Source organism: Podarcis liolepis (genome assembly GCF_965112155.1).
Source record: "Podarcis liolepis genome assembly, chromosome: 14".
Lineage (NCBI taxonomy): Eukaryota > Metazoa > Chordata > Lepidosauria > Squamata > Lacertidae > Podarcis > Podarcis liolepis.
In genome coordinates, this window is record NC_139569.1 from 43,918,027 (window position 1) to 43,935,723 (window position 17,697).

General features: G+C 44.3%; 1 protein-coding gene and 1 long non-coding RNA gene across 2 annotated transcripts; one reads left to right on the plus strand and one right to left on the minus strand.

Moving 5' to 3' along the window:
- The first annotated feature begins 4,531 nt into the window (after positions 1-4,531).
- LOC310693724 lies at positions 4,532-6,839 on the plus strand. Its single transcript, XR_014519366.1, has 2 exons — positions 4,532-6,367; positions 6,714-6,839. It is a non-coding gene; the product is annotated as an uncharacterized lncRNA (long non-coding RNA).
- Positions 6,840-6,990: 151 nt separating this feature from the next.
- Positions 6,991-17,634, minus strand: SENP8 (SUMO peptidase family member, NEDD8 specific). The gene is made up of 2 exons (XM_083476032.1): positions 17,282-17,634; positions 6,991-9,374 (listed from the first exon to the last, which is right to left on the minus strand). Exon 2 carries the CDS (start codon positions 9,330-9,332, stop codon positions 8,697-8,699), a length of 636 nt encoding a protein of 211 aa, XP_083332158.1. The 5' UTR covers positions 9,333-9,374; positions 17,282-17,634; the 3' UTR covers positions 6,991-8,696.
- Between the last annotated feature and the right edge of the window lie 63 nt (positions 17,635-17,697).

Consider the following 17,697-nt stretch of genomic DNA (forward strand, 5'->3'; position numbering starts at 1 on the left):
GGGGACGAGCCAGGAACCTCTGCCACCCAAGGCCAGGAGAAACAGCCCTTTAGTGTTTTGTAAATCCTTTTTCGCATGTGCCACGTTCCCATCGAGGCAGAGGCATCACAGATCAGCTATGCTTGAATGGGACACATGCCTAGCAGTCTGCCACTACAAGCTATGCATATTTGGACAAAGTATTTCGGATGCAGGGCAGAATGAACGCTGCTGTGAATTGTGGCAGCACTGGCTTTCGCAGCAATGCAAGTTTGACGCTGAATACTCCTACCTCTGCCTCTTGCACAGTGTGCTGCTGAGGCATTTTTGCAACAAAGGCTGACTTTCCAGTGTGATTCTCCTGAAGGATAAAGGTGTTGTCTCGTCCAACCTTGACTCCCAGATGCTACGCTGCAACTTGGCAGTGTAGGGTAAACCACCTCACCAATATCTTTAAAAGTATTGATGTCCTCAAATGTCTGCAGTGCTTCAGCAAAGTTTTGGGTTGCCAAATATTAAAATGCAGGCAGTGTTTTTTGTTTTTTAAACTGAATCTTATAGCTGAAATTGCTTTGCCTTCCAGCCTGGTGATCCACAGGTCCCTTTGCCCCTCCATTTCTTTGCATGCTTAAAAGGTAAAGGTAAAGGGACCCTGACCATTAGGTCCAGTCGTGGCCGACTCTGGGGTTGCGGTGCTCATCTTGCTTTATTGGCTGAGGGAGCCGGCATACAGCTTCCGGGTCATGTAGCCAGCATGACTAAGCCGCTTCTGGCAAACCAGAGCAGCACACGGAAACGCCGTTTACCTTCCCACCAGAACGGTACCTATTTATCTACTTGCACTTTGGCGTGCTTTCGAACTGCTAGGTTGGCAGGAGCAGGGACAGAACAATGGGAGCTCACTCCGTTGCGGGGATTCGAACCATGACCTTCTGATCAGCAAGTCCTAGGCTCTGTGATTTAACCCACAGTGCCACCCGCGTCCCTTTGCATGCTTAGGATGCAGCAATTATATTCTGCAGAAGAAAAATGTGAACAACGGGGAGAATTGAGAAACCATGGCCCTCCAGAGGTTGCTGGACTCTTATCAACCCCAGACAGCATGGCCAGTAGCCAGGTGTGATGAGAGTTGGGAGTCCAACATCTGGAAGGCTGCAGGTTCCCTATCTCTGTCTTAAAAGTACAGGCACACTGGCTTAACATATGACAACCTTCTGCAAGAATCTGAGGTGGGTTCCTTGCCAAGCCTCAAACCTAGGAGAAGCTAGCCCATGTGACCAACTTCTAGTGAGGACTACGGCAGAACTCTCCTTAGCTGACTGATTCTCCTGAGGACTTTTGGGGGGCCTGTCTGGTGCTCCCCTGCCAAACAGGAAAGCTGCCATCTGGGTATTTCCCGATTTGTCTGCACCAAACCCCCAGGCCTTGGCCTTGTGGCTTAATCAGCTTGGTTTTTGCTGGGGGAGAACTGTAGGTTACGACTTCTGAGGTTCCGCAATTGCAACGAGGACAGATTAACAGCATCCTCTCCTCCTGCTACTTCAGTGCCAAGCAGCTGCTGAGCTTTCTGAGCCCATTCTGACTGAAAAGCTCCCGTGTTTGTGAAATTACAACCTGGTAACATCTGCTGCCTTGTTGGGGTGGTGGGTGGGGAGGGGCTTGCCTGGATGGTGGAGCTGAGAAAGGGCTCGGGGCACTTAGCAATATTTCATAGAATTGTAGAGTCCCCTTCCAGGCTTATGTTTCCTCCAGATTATTCAGTGCCACGGAAATGAATGTCCTCCACTATAAAGGGCAGCATGGGAACCTCTCCCCCCTCTCCCCCAAGTATTTCCATGTTTGTTCACAGAAATACTTCCATAATCCTCTTATTCTAGTTTTAATCACAACATAGTCTGTGGTAGCAATTGCAGAGATTAGAACTGTCACTCTGCCGTTTACTCGTTCTTTCAAAGGAAGGCTGCATTTGTCAGAGGCTCCAGCCAAATATAAGGACTTGGCTGTGTATCACTTACATAGGGATGAGCGGGGAACCTGTGGCTGTCCTGGTGTTTGTTGGACGTGAGGTCCCATCAGCCCCAGCTAGGGTGGCCAATGGTCCATCAACATTCTGGCTACTCCTCAGTTAAATAATCTGTTGCCTTTCAGCATGGTTACAACTCCAGATGTTGCCCAGCATTTGTCATGCTTAAGGGGTCTAGAAGCTCCCATGTGTGTCTTGCTTCCCACAACCATCTACTGTCTAATATAGCAGAGCCTGATAGTTAAGAGAAGAGGAAGCCGCCCCTGGGCTTCAGAAGAAGAAGAAGAAGAATGCCTGCTGCTTGTTTTCTCAGGATGCTTATGAACCAGCCGTGTCCCTCCAGGGTTCCTGATCTGTGCCACTTTGTGTGTTGGCTATGGGGCATTTCCAGGGGGAATAGATTGCACTCGCTTCCTGTAGGGTGTAATGCTGTTTCAAATAAAAACTCAACATTTTTCTTAAAATGCTAGAGCCAGACAAGCAGCTGTTTTTTCACTGTGCTGCAACACTTATGCTGTACAAACTAAGGTTAATAATGCTGGATGCTACCCTCTCATGTGTGAATGATACACATCCTAATCTCTTGCGGTCCCTTCTTGCCTTGAAGACTTTGCGGCAATTCAACAGGATTCTGCAAAGCAAGGGTTTTGGTGCTTAAAGCATGACGTAGGGGGGAAAAAACCTCTCTGATTGTTACTAAATATCAGGGACCATTGTTGATTTCTCATTTTCCTTCCCTGATAAACCACTGTCCGTGTTTTTGGTTTCGGGGAGTGACGTGTTAAAATGTTGATAGCGCACAATGCTAACACTGAGTTGTATCCAAGGTTTTTCATACTCAGAGAAGACCAATTACAATTAATGGGCATGACTAATTTAGGTCCATCCAGCTCCATGGGTCTGAGTAGAACTTAGCTGGATACAACCAATTGATATTTTTCAGGCTTCAGCTCTCTCCTCAGGGTCTCTACAACACCTTTTAAATCTCCGTTTGAAAGATCCCATGAGCAAAACACTCCCTGGAAATGGAAAGGCAGTCAGCTTAAAATGCCTCTTACCGCTTACCCTTAAGAGCCCCCCCCCTTCACTGCCTCTGTATTCTGAGGTGCTAAAATCTCAGAAGCATTGGGAGACTTGCCCCCCCCCCCACTACCAAATGCTGCAGCAAAAAAACAGCACAAAAGCTGTGTGCACCCTTTTTAAAACCAGAAGAGTAACCTAAATGAAGGAAAGTGGAAACGAGAGTAAATGTATCAGGTAGCAGATGCAGGGAAAGACCGGGCCCTGAAATTCTAGGCAGCTGAAGCCAGTCAGAGTACTACTGAGCTAGACAGACAATTTTCTTGGCCTACTATAAGGCTGGCTCCTGTGTGCCTAATGCAGATACAAAGGAAAACAGAACTGATCTGGGCATGGGGATGTTTGGTGTATGTATGTCATAAAGACAGCTGCTTTTCTGGGGTAGATATAGCAGGAGGCTCTAGCTCAGTGCAAGGGCAGCTATTTTGCTTGCAGAATGTCCCTCTCCCAGTTTCAGTCCTTTAGCATCTCCACTGAAAAGTTGGGATAGGGGGAGAGAAGGTGCTTAATGCTTCCTCTACTGTGCTGTTTTCCTGATTTAAGTACCCTGCCCAGCTGCCACTGATTCCTTGGCGCAAAAGCTAGATGTACTAGCTGGCTCCATCAATTGCGTATTCTTCCGCTTATGTGACATTTAAATGCGAGAACAGCAGACAGACCAGGAAGGATTTTAAGAAAAAACAAGTGTGCCCTATCATATAATGCTTTAGGTACTGCTAAGACTCATCTCTTTCCCTGCCCCATTGCCCCCTCTCTTTATGTCTTATGCCTCATTTCACCACACACCAACTATGCTGCTGTGTGCAAGCAAATTTAGATTTAGCACGGTTAGAATGAACTGCAGAGAGGGTAGATTTCGGGGTGAAAATGTATGCCTGCCAATTAGTACTACGTACTTTCTCATAATTACAAATATAACACTAAATATGCTGCAGCCCTTGCAATGTGGGGAATCTCTGGCCCTACAGTTCAAAAGCTGCACTACAACATTTCAAAGTAACAAATGTGGGGACATCATCATTAATTAAAATAAACCATTAAAGCTCCACCTGAACAATAATAAAGTGGAAGAAAACTAGTGCAGCAGAAAATCTCCAGCATCAGTGAATAAAATTGTTTAAGTATTCATTCTGAAAGGTCTGGGCTAATAAAAAAGCTCATCATTCAGCATGAATGTTTGCCACTCCAGCACCAGTATTAGCCTGCCTGTCCGTCTATCCAGAGACTTCTCTACCTTTTCCACAGCACACTGAGTTCTGGTTCTTCTTGCTGCTGTCAATGACCACATCAGGATACTTCCAAAGGAAAGCATTGGGAGCACAGCAAGCCGTTTATTTTCCTTAGAGGTGTTCAGCAGTAAATGCTTAAATGGAAGCGTTTTATCATTCTTATGTACACAAGAGGGCAGTAAAATCCTCCACGTGCATGCAAAGGGGGGGGGGGCATGTATCATAGGCGCACAGAGAACGACAGCTGCAGCCAACTCTATGATCTTCTGTACTGTTTGGTTAGATGGCACAACTATCCACTTTTACCATTTCAAAAAGTTGCTGTGACCAAGTCAGGGCAAGAGGTTAGTGGAGCAGACCTCTGGCTTAATCAATAAACCAGATTAAGAGCTGGTGTGTGGATGCTTCAACTCCCTGCTCACTCGTGCAGCTCACTGGCTGAAGCTGGGCCTGTCCCTACCTGATCTCGGCCTGATCTACTTCACAGGGTTATTGTAAGAAAAAGTGGGGGGCGGGGGGGGGGGAGAGAACCAGGCGTACAGCCTTGATTTTTTTTTTGCACTAAGAGCAACATAAAAACCCACATAAGTATCTAATTAAAACACAGCCCTTCCTCTCAATGGAGGAAACACAATGGTTAGGGTCCTGTCCATCACGTTCCCTCTCCCCAGCTGTTACATCAATATTCCATTAGAGATGGCCCCGGCTGCACCCAGAAAAGAGCAGGCCTTTGGCCTTCGCTCCAGTAGCTGTCCAGCAGGTTTTTCTGGCACTGCGAGTATGCTATAGATTTTTAAGGCTATCAAAAACACAATGCATGGATTACAGTGTTTACAGACTGGGCTTTAACAATCCATTCATGAAAAAGTGGAATAGGCTAAGGGTTAAGAAAAGTGGTTGAGCAGTTTCCTGGGTGAAATTTTTCCGTGATCAACATGACACTTTGAAAGATAAGCCTGCTGGTATGCCCATCCCCCTGTCCCACTCCAGAGGAAGAAAGGTGTGAGGATCAGAGGTCAGCAGGAAGCCTCCAGAGGTTTTGCCAAGGTATCGGCTGGAAAGCCAAGTGGGATTTTGACACTCCCAAACAGCAAAGTTGTTTCACTTATGTGGGTAGAAAGACTTAGCTTTTCCTCTATTCCCCTGTGCAAGTCGTCTTTCTCCAGTTTCCTGAAAAGCTGTTCTGCAAGATTTTTTTTAAAAAAAACATGGGAAAACAACTCATTCCACACTTCATGCACACTGAAACTGCCTCTTCTGTATTTAGGACACATGCCACATATAACGGTTGCTATGAGATACCAACTACTGTACAGACAATTTGGGATTTTCAAATTAAAGGTTCTTTGAAAATATGTTTTTCCCATTATGTCACTCTTTAGAGAGGAGGCATGTAAGTTTTTCGAACACCTACCAAATTGGGTGCAACCCAATGTACTAGTCAGCTAAGTTTATACTTTATCAAAACAGGGCTGGCTGTAGCACACAGCCAGATTAGATGGATACCTTGAGTGGCAGAATAGAGGCTTTCTATTTCAATTTGGAGATTATTGCTCATACCTTCCATATCTATATACAGTCCTTAAGCCAGCTGCATGTCTAAAACATGTGAGAGGTGCTTTCACACCTTCCCTTTCTAGCAGCCTCTTTGAGCGTTTCCACAACCTCCCTGAGCAACTTTTTCCATTGTTGGTCTGTTTAAACGGTTAAGTTCTGAACACTGAAGGCTCCCACTGGCAAGGCATCATATGGCAAGCAGTGAGCAATCTTAACTGGATGCACCGCTGCTTCCCTCTCTCCCCACCCACACATCACACCATCCTTTGTGGCTTATCTGACAAACAGTATATAAGCAGCTCCCATCTTACAAAAAGTGTTTGTCTTTCTCTTTCTACTTGTTGACGCCCTTGCTATTTTGAAATTGTTTGCTTTTCTCCATATATAAAGAGAAGTAGTTTCACCTGAAGGCTACTGTACTAAACTTCTCTAGGCATATTTACCTTGGAGAGAGTTCCATCAAATATGGTGAGAACTACTTCTGAGCGAAGGTGGCGCTGTGGGTAAAAGCCTCAGTGCCTAGGGCTTGCCAATAGGTCGGCGGTTCGAATCCCCGCGGCGGGGTGTGCTCCCGCTGCTCGGTCCCAGCGCCTGCCAACCTAGCAGTTCGAAAGCACCCCTGGGTGCAAGTAGATAAATAGGGACCGCTTACCAGTGGGAAGGTAAACGGCGTTCCGTGTGCTGCGCTGGCTTTGTCACCCTGGCCACGTGACCCGGAAGTGTCTCCGGACAGCGCTGGCCCCCGGCCTATAGAGTGAGATGGGCGCACAATCCCAGAGTCTGTCAAGACTGGCCCGTACGGGCAGGGGTACCTTTACCTTTTACTTCTGAGCGAATGTGCATAGGACCGCATTGCAAGTTTCCTAGTCTTCCGTAGTATGAAGGGAGAGATGGGAGAAAAAGAATATTCCCCAATGCTCAGGATCATGTCACGCAGCGTCAAGCATTTCAAAACAAACAGCTCAAAGTCACCTAAACCTTTCTTGGCTATTTCTTGTGAAAGTTTTATCCCACCACCATCACCTGTACTTACCTTCCTAGATGCTAAACTCCTGCTGCCCCTTCTTCAATCCCAAATAATTCCATTAGCAGCAACTGGAATCAAAGCAGAAAGCAGATATGTGGAGGAACATATAGCTATTTATTAAACTTTTATTAAGTCTTAATTTGTTCTGAACATCCTCCCTACTACAAAAATGAATCATACTCTTTGCTTTCACTGTGATTCAATTCTTTATGTTACATTACCGTTTCACAAATATTTTGACAGGCTGCTAGATAGGCTCCTTTTCTTTTGGGGTAACAAGAAACAAATGGAAGGGGCTCGAGTCTAATGACTTTGTTCTAGCCAGGCACAACAGCAGGTTTACAGCAGGTATGCCCAGAGCAGTTGTTCTAGGGATGCTTGCTCCAAGACCTTCTTCCTCCTCCTTCCTGTTATGTATGTATCCTACGCATCCCTTGCTTATTTAAGTGAGCTACGAGAACAAAAGCCCCCATGATAAACCCGAACACAACTCTTTGAAGTGACAGTTCTCTTTATTATTTTTGGCTGCAGATTTTCCCAAACAGAGTAAAAGTCATCAGGCCTCCTCTCTACACATGTGCAATGAAAAAATGATTAAAGCTTTTCTGCCCCAACAGTGCCATCACACACTTGAATAATTGAAGAACTTGTTTGCTGTGTTTCCTCGTGCAGCATTAGGAAATAGGATATGCAGCTAAGGCATCATTCCTTGGTAAATAACGAAATAAATTAAAAGCTAGCAGGAAAAACAAACGATACAGCCATTTGGGCTCCACCACCCACCAGCGTATGCTATCCAACAGGATAGGTCCACTTACTTTTTTTAAGCAAAGCTGCATGTTTCACAGAATGAAGCAATCCAGTGTTACCCAGCAATAGAAGAGTTTCATATGCAGCTGAGGATAGTTCCCCTCCCACCCCACTTATTGTTACTGGTGAAGAGTAGCTGCAAGCAGGAGACACATCAAGAGGACTAATGAATCCATTGCTTCCTTTTGTTACCAGTATGCTGCTTTTCTAAGTTGCAGATTCCCAACTTACTCCCCACAAGGCATAAAGCAGAATGAAGCAAGCTGCTGTGCACTTGCTGTTGTAGTGGAAATCAAAGCCAATCCATGCCCCTAATAAATACAAAATTGCTCTCATGCCCTCCTGTTTTCATAAGTGTATCCAGAAATCCTTAGTTCTAGGAACTAAGTCCAGCTAAAACACATCAAAGTGATGCAGGAAGTACTACTAGAAACTGAACAGCAGAAACTACCGTATTTCTTGCCAGCAAGGCTTACAATATAGAAATTCTTTGTCATCATACTGATGTGTACAGTTTTCTCAAGGTAGCCAAAACATTTGATACAACAATCCTTATTCAGAAAAGCAGGAACAATATTTTGGGGAGTTCTGAAACAAGATGGCTGCTACCATTATAACATCTTATCTGACTTCTGATGGTTTCTGCATGAGTTCTGAAAGATGGCTGAAACAACTGAATAAAGGCAGAAATATACAATATCACTGACATCACTGAAAATTGATCACACACAAAGAATTTGGGTGTTGTGAGAATTTTGGGGGATATTGGAAGGGGGTGGGATAAATGGCCAAAGCCAGAACTGCCCAACACTTCAGGGAAGACATGTAACTTTCCTACAACTCAGCTCTATTCTGATCAGCAGCAGAATAAGGCAGTGCAGAAACACAGAGGTAAATACATTCTTTCTGTTGGGAAAACCCTATGTACAAGCTTCCCTCCCCTCAGGCACTGAGAGCAAGACAAGAACGACAATAATTGGAGATTGGCAGGTCACTTCTGGGACAGCTTAGCAATGAGTTCCTTCCATTCTTCTCTCTTGCCTGTTATGTAGGAGGGAGTAAGGAGCTGAAGCACTGGCTCCTGCTGTCCCCGGAAAAATTCCTGACACAGAGCTTCTGTGTTACAGATTACGTACATCCCACAGTCATAGCTATTCTGCTGGGCAGGGGCCTTCTCCTCTACAAAGGCAACTTTGCCTTTCTTGCCGAGAAAGACCTCCAAATTCCCTGCTACCCGTCTGGCATGGGCAGAGTTGCTCCTGGTGTGGGAATCATAGTGAGCAAAGCGGTTTTTGTCTTGGAAGTAAACTAGTAGGCTCCAGTGTGTGCCGCCAGCAGCCTGGCTGGAGTTGTCGTTGATGGCCAGGAACACTATTTTCTTGTGGAGGAGGTTCAAAGGCTCAAGAAATAGGGCCAGCTCCTCTTGGCTGCTCGTGCACTTGATGAACTGAGCCACCTCGGGGCCAACGAAGCACACTTGATCGGAGAAGTCTTGGAACTGGTCGCTGGCAAAGTACTCAAAGGCAAACCCGATGATGTGGTCGTTGAGCCAGCAGGGAGGATCCAGCAACAAGACATCTGATTGTCTCAGCAAACTGTCCATGTAACTTAGGACAACAGGGTCCATTCTATCCAGGCAGACTCACGGCAGCCAGAGAAATACCAATGCCTAAAATAAGGGTGAAAAGAACAGATTACTATTAAAATAGGTTGGGCTCTCCTCGTTGCTGAAGATTACCAACACAGTCATGGAATTGTGCCAGTTAACCTGCTGAGGGTCTTATTAGCCTCCCTACGTGATTATGATCGCCACCAAACACCCCCCCCCCAAGTTTTCTGGCACATGCAGAAGAGGAAGAAACAGCATTTAGTCTCCCTGAGGTAGGGAAAAGGTAAGAAACAGTGGGAGAAGACTCCTTTTCATGCTCAAACCTGAGCATAGGTGAGGGAAGATCCTGTCCCTCTCTCAAATTCTGGGAGCTTGAGGGTACTGTACTGGAGTACAGAGAAGGAACAAACAGCAGAAGACTCTGCTGTTTCTTGCCTTCTCTAAACTTCTGCTTAAGCGGCACTGGATATGTGCTGTTAGGCATCCTTCTTATTAAAAGACCAGGGATTCTTTCCCCAACCATCATTTTTGTGGATGCTTGTAACTGATAAACATAAACAGGAGAACCAATTTGTTCAGCTACAACCCAAAATAAAAGGGACAGGTTCACCTACAGCTGCCATATTTCAGCCTAATCTAACTTGCAGGGTTGTAGTGAGGATAGAAAAGGACATGTATATCACTTAAGGCTCTTTGGAGGCAAGGAGGAATATAAACTTAAATAAAATACACACCAGAATAACAGACCAAAGAAACAAGCCTAAGTATTGCAAATAAGGCCATGTAAAACTATGTAGGGGCATGGGTGGCGCTGTGATCTAAAGCACTGAGCCTCTTGGGCTTGCCAATTGGAAGGTCGGCGGTTCAAATCCCCGCGACGGGGTGAGCTCCCGTTGCTCAGTCCCAGCTCCTGCCAACCTAGCAGTTTGAAAGCACGTCAAAGTGCAAGTAGATAAATAGGTACTGCTCCGGCGGGAAGGTAAACGGCGTTTCTGTGCGCTGCTCTGGTTTCACCAGAAGCAGCTTAGTCATGCTAGCCACATGACCCAGAAAAAGTGTCTGCAGAAGCAGACAAACGCCGGTTCTCTTGGCCTTTAAAGCGAGATGAGCGCCATAACCCCAGAGTCGTTCACAACTGGACTTAACTGTCAGGGGTCCTTTACCTTTACTGAACTATGTAAGGTACCACAATACACCACTATAAACAGTAACAACCTATTACACTCCACGGGAGGGGATGAGGTGCAGCTTCTATTTTTAAGCCAATACTAGAATCTGCAAGGCTGTAGATGTTTTGTGCCTAGTACCAGAGACACTACCTGTACACTTCCTCTAGATGGACAAAAAGGCAAAAGCAGGGGAAAAGTCACAGGTATCAAACCACTTTAAAGTAAGTAGTTTTATGGCATAATTTACCAGCTAGATCTGAAGTAAGATATGCTATAGTTGATGACACACTGATTCAAATACCAAAGCTTGCTTAAATAGAACACATCTACTTAGTTGATCATTAAGATGGCTCCTTTAAATATCAAAAATTATTTTTAAAACACAAGAGGGCAGCCCATGGCACTATAGAATACACCCTAGCAAGTGATGGACTTATGATGCATGGTTTATTTAAAAACAATTCCAGAGAACTTTCCGCCTTTCTTCTAACAAACCCACTAGGCAGCAGGAGAGAAAAATTCCACAACCGCCTTCTCTTCTATTCAATAGACTTTTTCAAGATTTGCCTTCAGGCTGCAACTAGACATTATGCCAGGCATGGGGCTGCTGCTGAAAATGACAGCCCCATGCAGAGTCTTCTCTCAAGAACATTTATGCATGCTTACAGATACCTTTCCTCCATTTCTTCAGTTCCTGCCAAAGCTGCCAGTTGTATGGTGCAGGAATGAGGAAATGGTGGCATGCTGCCATGTGTAAATGTACCTAAGGAGTGCAGGACACATGGCTGCAGTTTTTAGCAACTGTCCTGTATCCAGTATAACTTCTAGTTCCGTATTAACTGTGGCATCCAACATGCCCACGCTGCTTCTCTAAAGTGAACTGTCTTTCTAGATAAACTGGAAGGGATTCTGGAGTGCTCTCGTTATGAGGAAGGCTGGCAAGAGTGCAATAGGAAGTGAAAGCAGAAGTCAGGTAGGAAACAATAATCTGATATGCAGGGTCCTCCACGACAGGTGGTCTAACAGCAACTGAACTGAAAGCATATTTTTAATTAGTACTAATCAGCCCCAGATTAGCCCTGAAATCAAAGACTTGTAGAGTTCAACAGGGCTTACTGGTAAAATTAATGTAGCCGTGAAATTATTTGAGGCTTCATGTTCAGTAAATATCAATTCTTTATCACCTAGGATCTGGTCCAGCCTTCTGAAAGCACAGCCTGCACACTGCAAACATTGTCCCTCTGGCATGACTCAGTGCAAACCAGGGAGCACCCACCCAATTCAGCAGGAATGAAATCAAATGTGCTGGTTTATTTACTCATCAGGAAGGAAGTGGGACGCTTCTAACTGCAGTATAAATGATTATGGGACAAAGAAAAGTCAAATTTACCCACTACTTCTTCAGATGAACCAGTGAACCTTGTCAAGCTTTGTTAGGTCAAAAATTAAGCAATATACTTTTAAGATCTGAACAAGGAAACTAAAGTGATATACCGTACATGAAACATACTGGATGCATATACCAGTGGGAGGGAATATCTCCAGGGAAACATTTTTTTTTTTACTCTTTTAAGTGTCTAGAATTTTCCACATTTGTCAAAATGAAATGTCTTACCAACCAATGCACAAGGCACTGATCATTCCAGTTGAGCGTTATCAAACATATAATAATGAAATGTAAGGGGAGCAGTTACAGTTACCTAACACAACTTGTCACTCAGCCAGCTCTATTCTTAATCATCCTTGAGATTCAAAATAAGAAAAAAGGCAGGGCTGGTTCTGATGTTTATGGAGTCATCTTTTGGCTGCAAAAACATCTTTTAATACACGTGAGTAATCCTCAGAGTTTGCTAGCAGATAATACTGGAAACTACTGCTGGAGTCCTGAACTGCTGTGCCTTATGGAATCGTACACAAGGCTATCTATTCTCAATTCCTCCCTCCCAACCACTTGAAAATTGTGGAGGATCTTGGTGGATTACTCAATCATCTTTCTTAATGCTGAGTGTAGATATTCACAGGTGAAAAACAACCCAAAGCAATCTCAGAGAAGGGGTGCTGACCTCACTGTTCTTTAACTCTCTTTGCAGGTGGGGATATGGGCTCCACTGCAAGCCCAAGTACCAGGTGGGTTAAAGGTCTCAGGCAGATGGCTGAGAGTTAATCCTCCAAAATTCCTCTTGTGCCTCTCCGCAGGAGCTCTTAGACCAACTTGATCGCCCTGTGGCTGTGCGCAGCTACTCAAAATCATCAGCAGAAACTCCGTTGTAGCCTTAGCCACCAGGGATTCCATAGGTGGTTCAGATCACATGACTTCACTTAACGCTGGGGTTTAGTACTGACTGGTGGGAAGACAGGGCCAAGGCAAGGAATAGCTAATGTGTTCAGATGCTGGCTAACTTATTGACATCTAGCTGTCGTCCCCACCTCCTCCACTCCTTCAGACTACCTGAGTGGAGCTCGTGGACCACTGGTGGTTTACAAACTACAGCTTGAGAACCCCTGTTCTAAAGAAAGCTGAACAAACAACCCATTTCACAAAAGAGGTTGTTTCCTAATTGCAGCCATAAGTGCAACTTTCAAGACAAGCTTTCAGTTTTCAAAATCCTTAGTTCTTATTCTTCCTGAAACCCGGCATTTTGCACTGGGAGGATCCCTTAATTCTACCACAGCCTGATTTTTGAACAAAATACTTCAGGAATTTCTAATGGCAATGGCAGAGTACTTAAAGTCTAAAAAGTGATAGGATACAAAACCTTACCATTAATCCAAGATGTGGCATTGCTATTATTACTACCATTATAAATAAGATGTGAGATGCCTGCTTGCCACTACATACCAATGAAAGATAAACTACACACATTTTTAAAAGCATTATCAATGCTATGTGTGTCTTGGCTGTGAAAATTGATGAGGGACACTGAGCAATGTGTGACGATCCAGAAATAGAAATATGAAAGCAATTAAGTCTTCCATGGATGCAAATATGTTGTCTTGGGCCAGGCCCCAAGAAACAATTATCAATCTTACCAGTCTTCACAATTAAATAATCTACCATTTTCCATGACGATTTGAAAGGGAATGTCTGGCATTGAATCCTAGAAGATTATGATTACAATCTCTTCTAACGTACGAGTAACCTTGAAATGCCATTATAATCTATTCCTGTGTCAAGTGTGGTGAAGAAGTCAAGTCAAGGAAGTTATTAGAGGCAAGAAGACTTCCTTCAGAAAATGGAAATCTTTCCCAAATTAGAAGAATAAACTGAACTACAAACATGCACCCACAAAAATGCAAGGAGGTAATTAAGGATGCAAAAATAGAATTTCATTAATTATATTGCTAAGATCATTAACACCAACAATAAAAATTAGTTAAATACAAGAGAAGCAGGAAAAACTCTGGTGAGGTGCTTAGAGCGCTGTACAAAAAGGAATTTAAAAGTTGTGCTGAAGGAGAATAAAGATATTGAAGAAAACCTGAATGAATTATTTGCCCCTGCCCTACATCTTGTGGAGGATGAAGGGCAGATACCTGTACCTGAACTGACTTTTTGCAGGACGGGAGGCTGAAGAACTGAGGCAAATAGTGACGACAAAATACATGAACTTCTAAACCTTATTGACAAATTAAAAATTAATAAGAATCACTCCTGGGATTTTGTCTTTTAACACTTGCTTATAAATGACTTAGAATTAGGGATGATCAGTAATGTAGCCAGGTTTGCTGATAACAGAATTTTAAAAATAAAAAGAGATTGCAGATTGCCCCTAAAGGATCTTTCCAATTTGGATGAATAGGCAATAACATGGCAAATATGTTTCAATATAAAGTTAAGTGTAAAATGATACATATTGGGTCAAAAAGCTCCAATTTCACATACATGCTGATGGAGTCTGAGCTAGTGATGACTGGCCAGGAAAGGGATCTTGGTCATGTGGAGAGTCCAAAGAAAAAAATGCACCAGTGTGCAGCAGATATGAAAAAGGTTAATTCCAGCCTAGGGATTATTATGAAATGAAGAAAAAACCAAATTGCCAATATTATAATGCAATACAACTACGTCTCAGAAAAGGATATTGTAGATCTGGGAAAGATGCAGAAAAAGGCAACCAAGATAAAATGGGAGGTGGAGCAATTCCCATATGAGGAAATGAATATTTTTGGGGTTTTAGGTCAGAAGAAAGGTGCGAAAGGAGGAAAGATGTTAGAGATGTGAAATTATGCATGGTATGGAAAATGTAGATAGTTCTTCTCTGTCTCATGGTAGGAGATTCAGGTCAGACGGAAGAAAGAAAACCATTTAGAGGTTTTCTTACAATCAAGTGTTATGTATATTTTGTTAAAGAAAAATAAGTACTACTTCACACGGCACATAGTTAACCTATAGAATTTCCTGCCACAAGATATGATGATGGCCAATGGCCACAAACTTCAAAATTTAACCACCAGGCCTTGCACAGCTACAGAATTAATCTGCATTCTGTTCTTTTCTTAAACACCTGCAAACTCACGTTTACAGCAATGCAGTAGTTTTTCAGTTTTCTCCCAGAGCACATAACTGGCAGTCTTTTGCATACATTTGTTCCCAAAAGCAAAGAAGCACTGCTCGTTCTATTAGCTGTTACTTGAAACTTCTTGACAGTGACTCACCATATAAATCCCACATCTAAAGAAAATCCTTGTTAAACACCAACTCAGTTTCCTGGGAGATGTGACAAAGCATATGGTATATGCTATAGAACGGAGAGGAAATGGAGCCTACAATTAGCAAGGGGGAAAGCATGCCAGGGGCTTTTTTTAGGCCCAGCAAGTTCCCCACATGATGGCAAGGTAGAAATTTTATTGTTGATACCCAAAATTGAGCCTGGAACCTTCTCCAAACAAATCTTAAGTCTCAAACACTGAGCTGTGAAAGGCGAAAGATTTATACGATCCGAAGAGAAACCAGTTAAGCTTGAAAAAATTTACCATTTGCCCGATAATAAATGTTGGAAATGTAATGAGACTGAAGGTACATTCTTTCACCTTTGGTGGACGTGCCCAAGGATTAAGACATTCTGGGAGATGATTTATAATGAAATGAAAAAGGTATTTAAATATACCTTCCTTAAGAAACCAGAGGCCTTTCTCCTGGGCATGGTCGGCCAATTGGTGCTAAAGAAGGATAGAACTTTTTTTATGTATGCAACAACAGCAGCAAGAATACTCATCGCGAAGTATTGGAAGACACAAGATTTACCCATCAGGGAAGAATGGCAGATGAAGTTGATGGACTACATGGAATTGGCGGAAATGACTGGCAGAATCCGAGACCAGGGAGAAGAGTCGGTGGAAGAAGACTGGAAAAAGTTTAAAGACTATTTACAGAAATATTGTAAAATTAAGGAATGCTAGAAGAATGTTGGAACGAAGTGATATGGCTTTAGTAGAAAGGTTATAAGGAATTAAGTACAAATAGATTAATAGAGTATTAAAGGAAAAATAAGGTTGAAATGTGTTAAGATAACTATAGGATAGGAAAGAGGGGAAGATGGAAAGGAATTGCTGAAATAATTAATAGAAGTGGAATACAAAAAGGGAGGTGTGAGGAGAAGCTAATATCTAAGGACATGATGCTATTTATATGTACTAGAGAGCAATGTGTAAGATTGCATTGCTAATTTCATAAGTGGGCCAACTTGATTATATGTTTTTACTTCCATCTTTTTGTGCATTGCCAAATGCAATTATGGGCCATAATGTGTGACTTTCTTTAATGTCTCCTAAGCATGGCTTCTTAGGTTACCTTCAGTTTATTTAAGAAATGTACTGAGTTCCAAGAGGTGCAGAAAATAACAAAGAATATATAGGGGCTGGAGCACCTCCCCTATTAGGAACAAGCACGATGTTTGGGGCCTTTTTCTATAGAAAAAAATGCAAATACGGAAGGACATGATGAAAAATTACACAAATCACTGCCACTAGAGGTAGTTAAACAAATTAATGAAGGGAATAAGTCTGTCAAGAGCTACTAATGATAGCTATACAGAAGCTCCATTGTTTGGGAACGCAACCAGGAGAGGGCTATGCTTTTCTGCACATGCAAAAAATGTTCCTGTTTAGCCAAGCCTACCAAGATGCTTAGAAAGTTGAGATAATTTTAAATCTGTTTCAGCATTTTAACTTTTGCATGCTCTAAAGTAGGGTTATGAAGTTTTCTTGATTTTACTGCTTTATCTTTCGCAAACCGCTCTGGAGGTTGAGTCAAGCGGCCTTTGACTGGATCTGGTACAGCGATTCCTAGGTACATGGCCTGCAGCAAAGCTAAAGCATCGCAGCAGCAGCAACTAGGTAGCATCACCACCACAAAATCCAATTGAAATGCAGACTGGCTGCGACTACTTATGCACTGATATCTACGTAATGAACATTAAAAATACTGTAGTTTCGTTATTGGCGGACATGAATCTATTCATGCAGGTTTCTGGAATGATTAAGTCAAACTTTATTTCATTTGGGAAACCAGCATCCTGGAGGCCAGGGGATCAAGTTCTGGCAGCCAAAGGCCACCCCCCCCCCGCCCGGCTGAGCGGGGGCTGCGACCACCGACCACGGTCCCTGACCCCGAGGGACGGAGGGAAGCGCTGCCCAGAGGCCGGCGGGGGGAAGGGACCCTCGCGACCCACCGCCGACCAGCTCTCTCTCTATCGTCCTCCTCCATAATATTTCTACCCCAGAGGCAGGATAACTCCACACGCGGCGCCGCCGCCGCCGTCGCTCCCCACTGACACACCTCACGGAGGAAGAAGACCTTACCTGGCGCCGGCCTCATTCTCCTCACGACGCTCTCGCGGTGGCTGCGGGCAGCCGTAAAGCGCGGCGGGCTTAGCAACCCAAGGGCTGTCAAACAGGAAAGCAACTTCCCCTTCCCTTTCCTCCCCGCGCTCCCTTTCCGCGCGGTAGTGGCAAAAGGAAAGGGGAGCTCATTAACATACGGGACCACTGTGCCCCAGACTGTGGTGGTGAGGGGGGAGTGGGAGGCGCAGCTGCTCCGGCTGTTGTCGCCCGTGCGCCCCCTTCCTCGCCCGCCTTTGAGGTGCGTGGGCGGGGCTTAGCGAGCGGGTTGGGCTGGGGCGCGGCTGTGGGGAGGGAGAACCAGCCTCGCTCGCTCGTGCGCGCGCGACTTGGGCGTGTTCTCCTCACGGCTCGGCGGAGGAGGGGGCCCGAGAGAG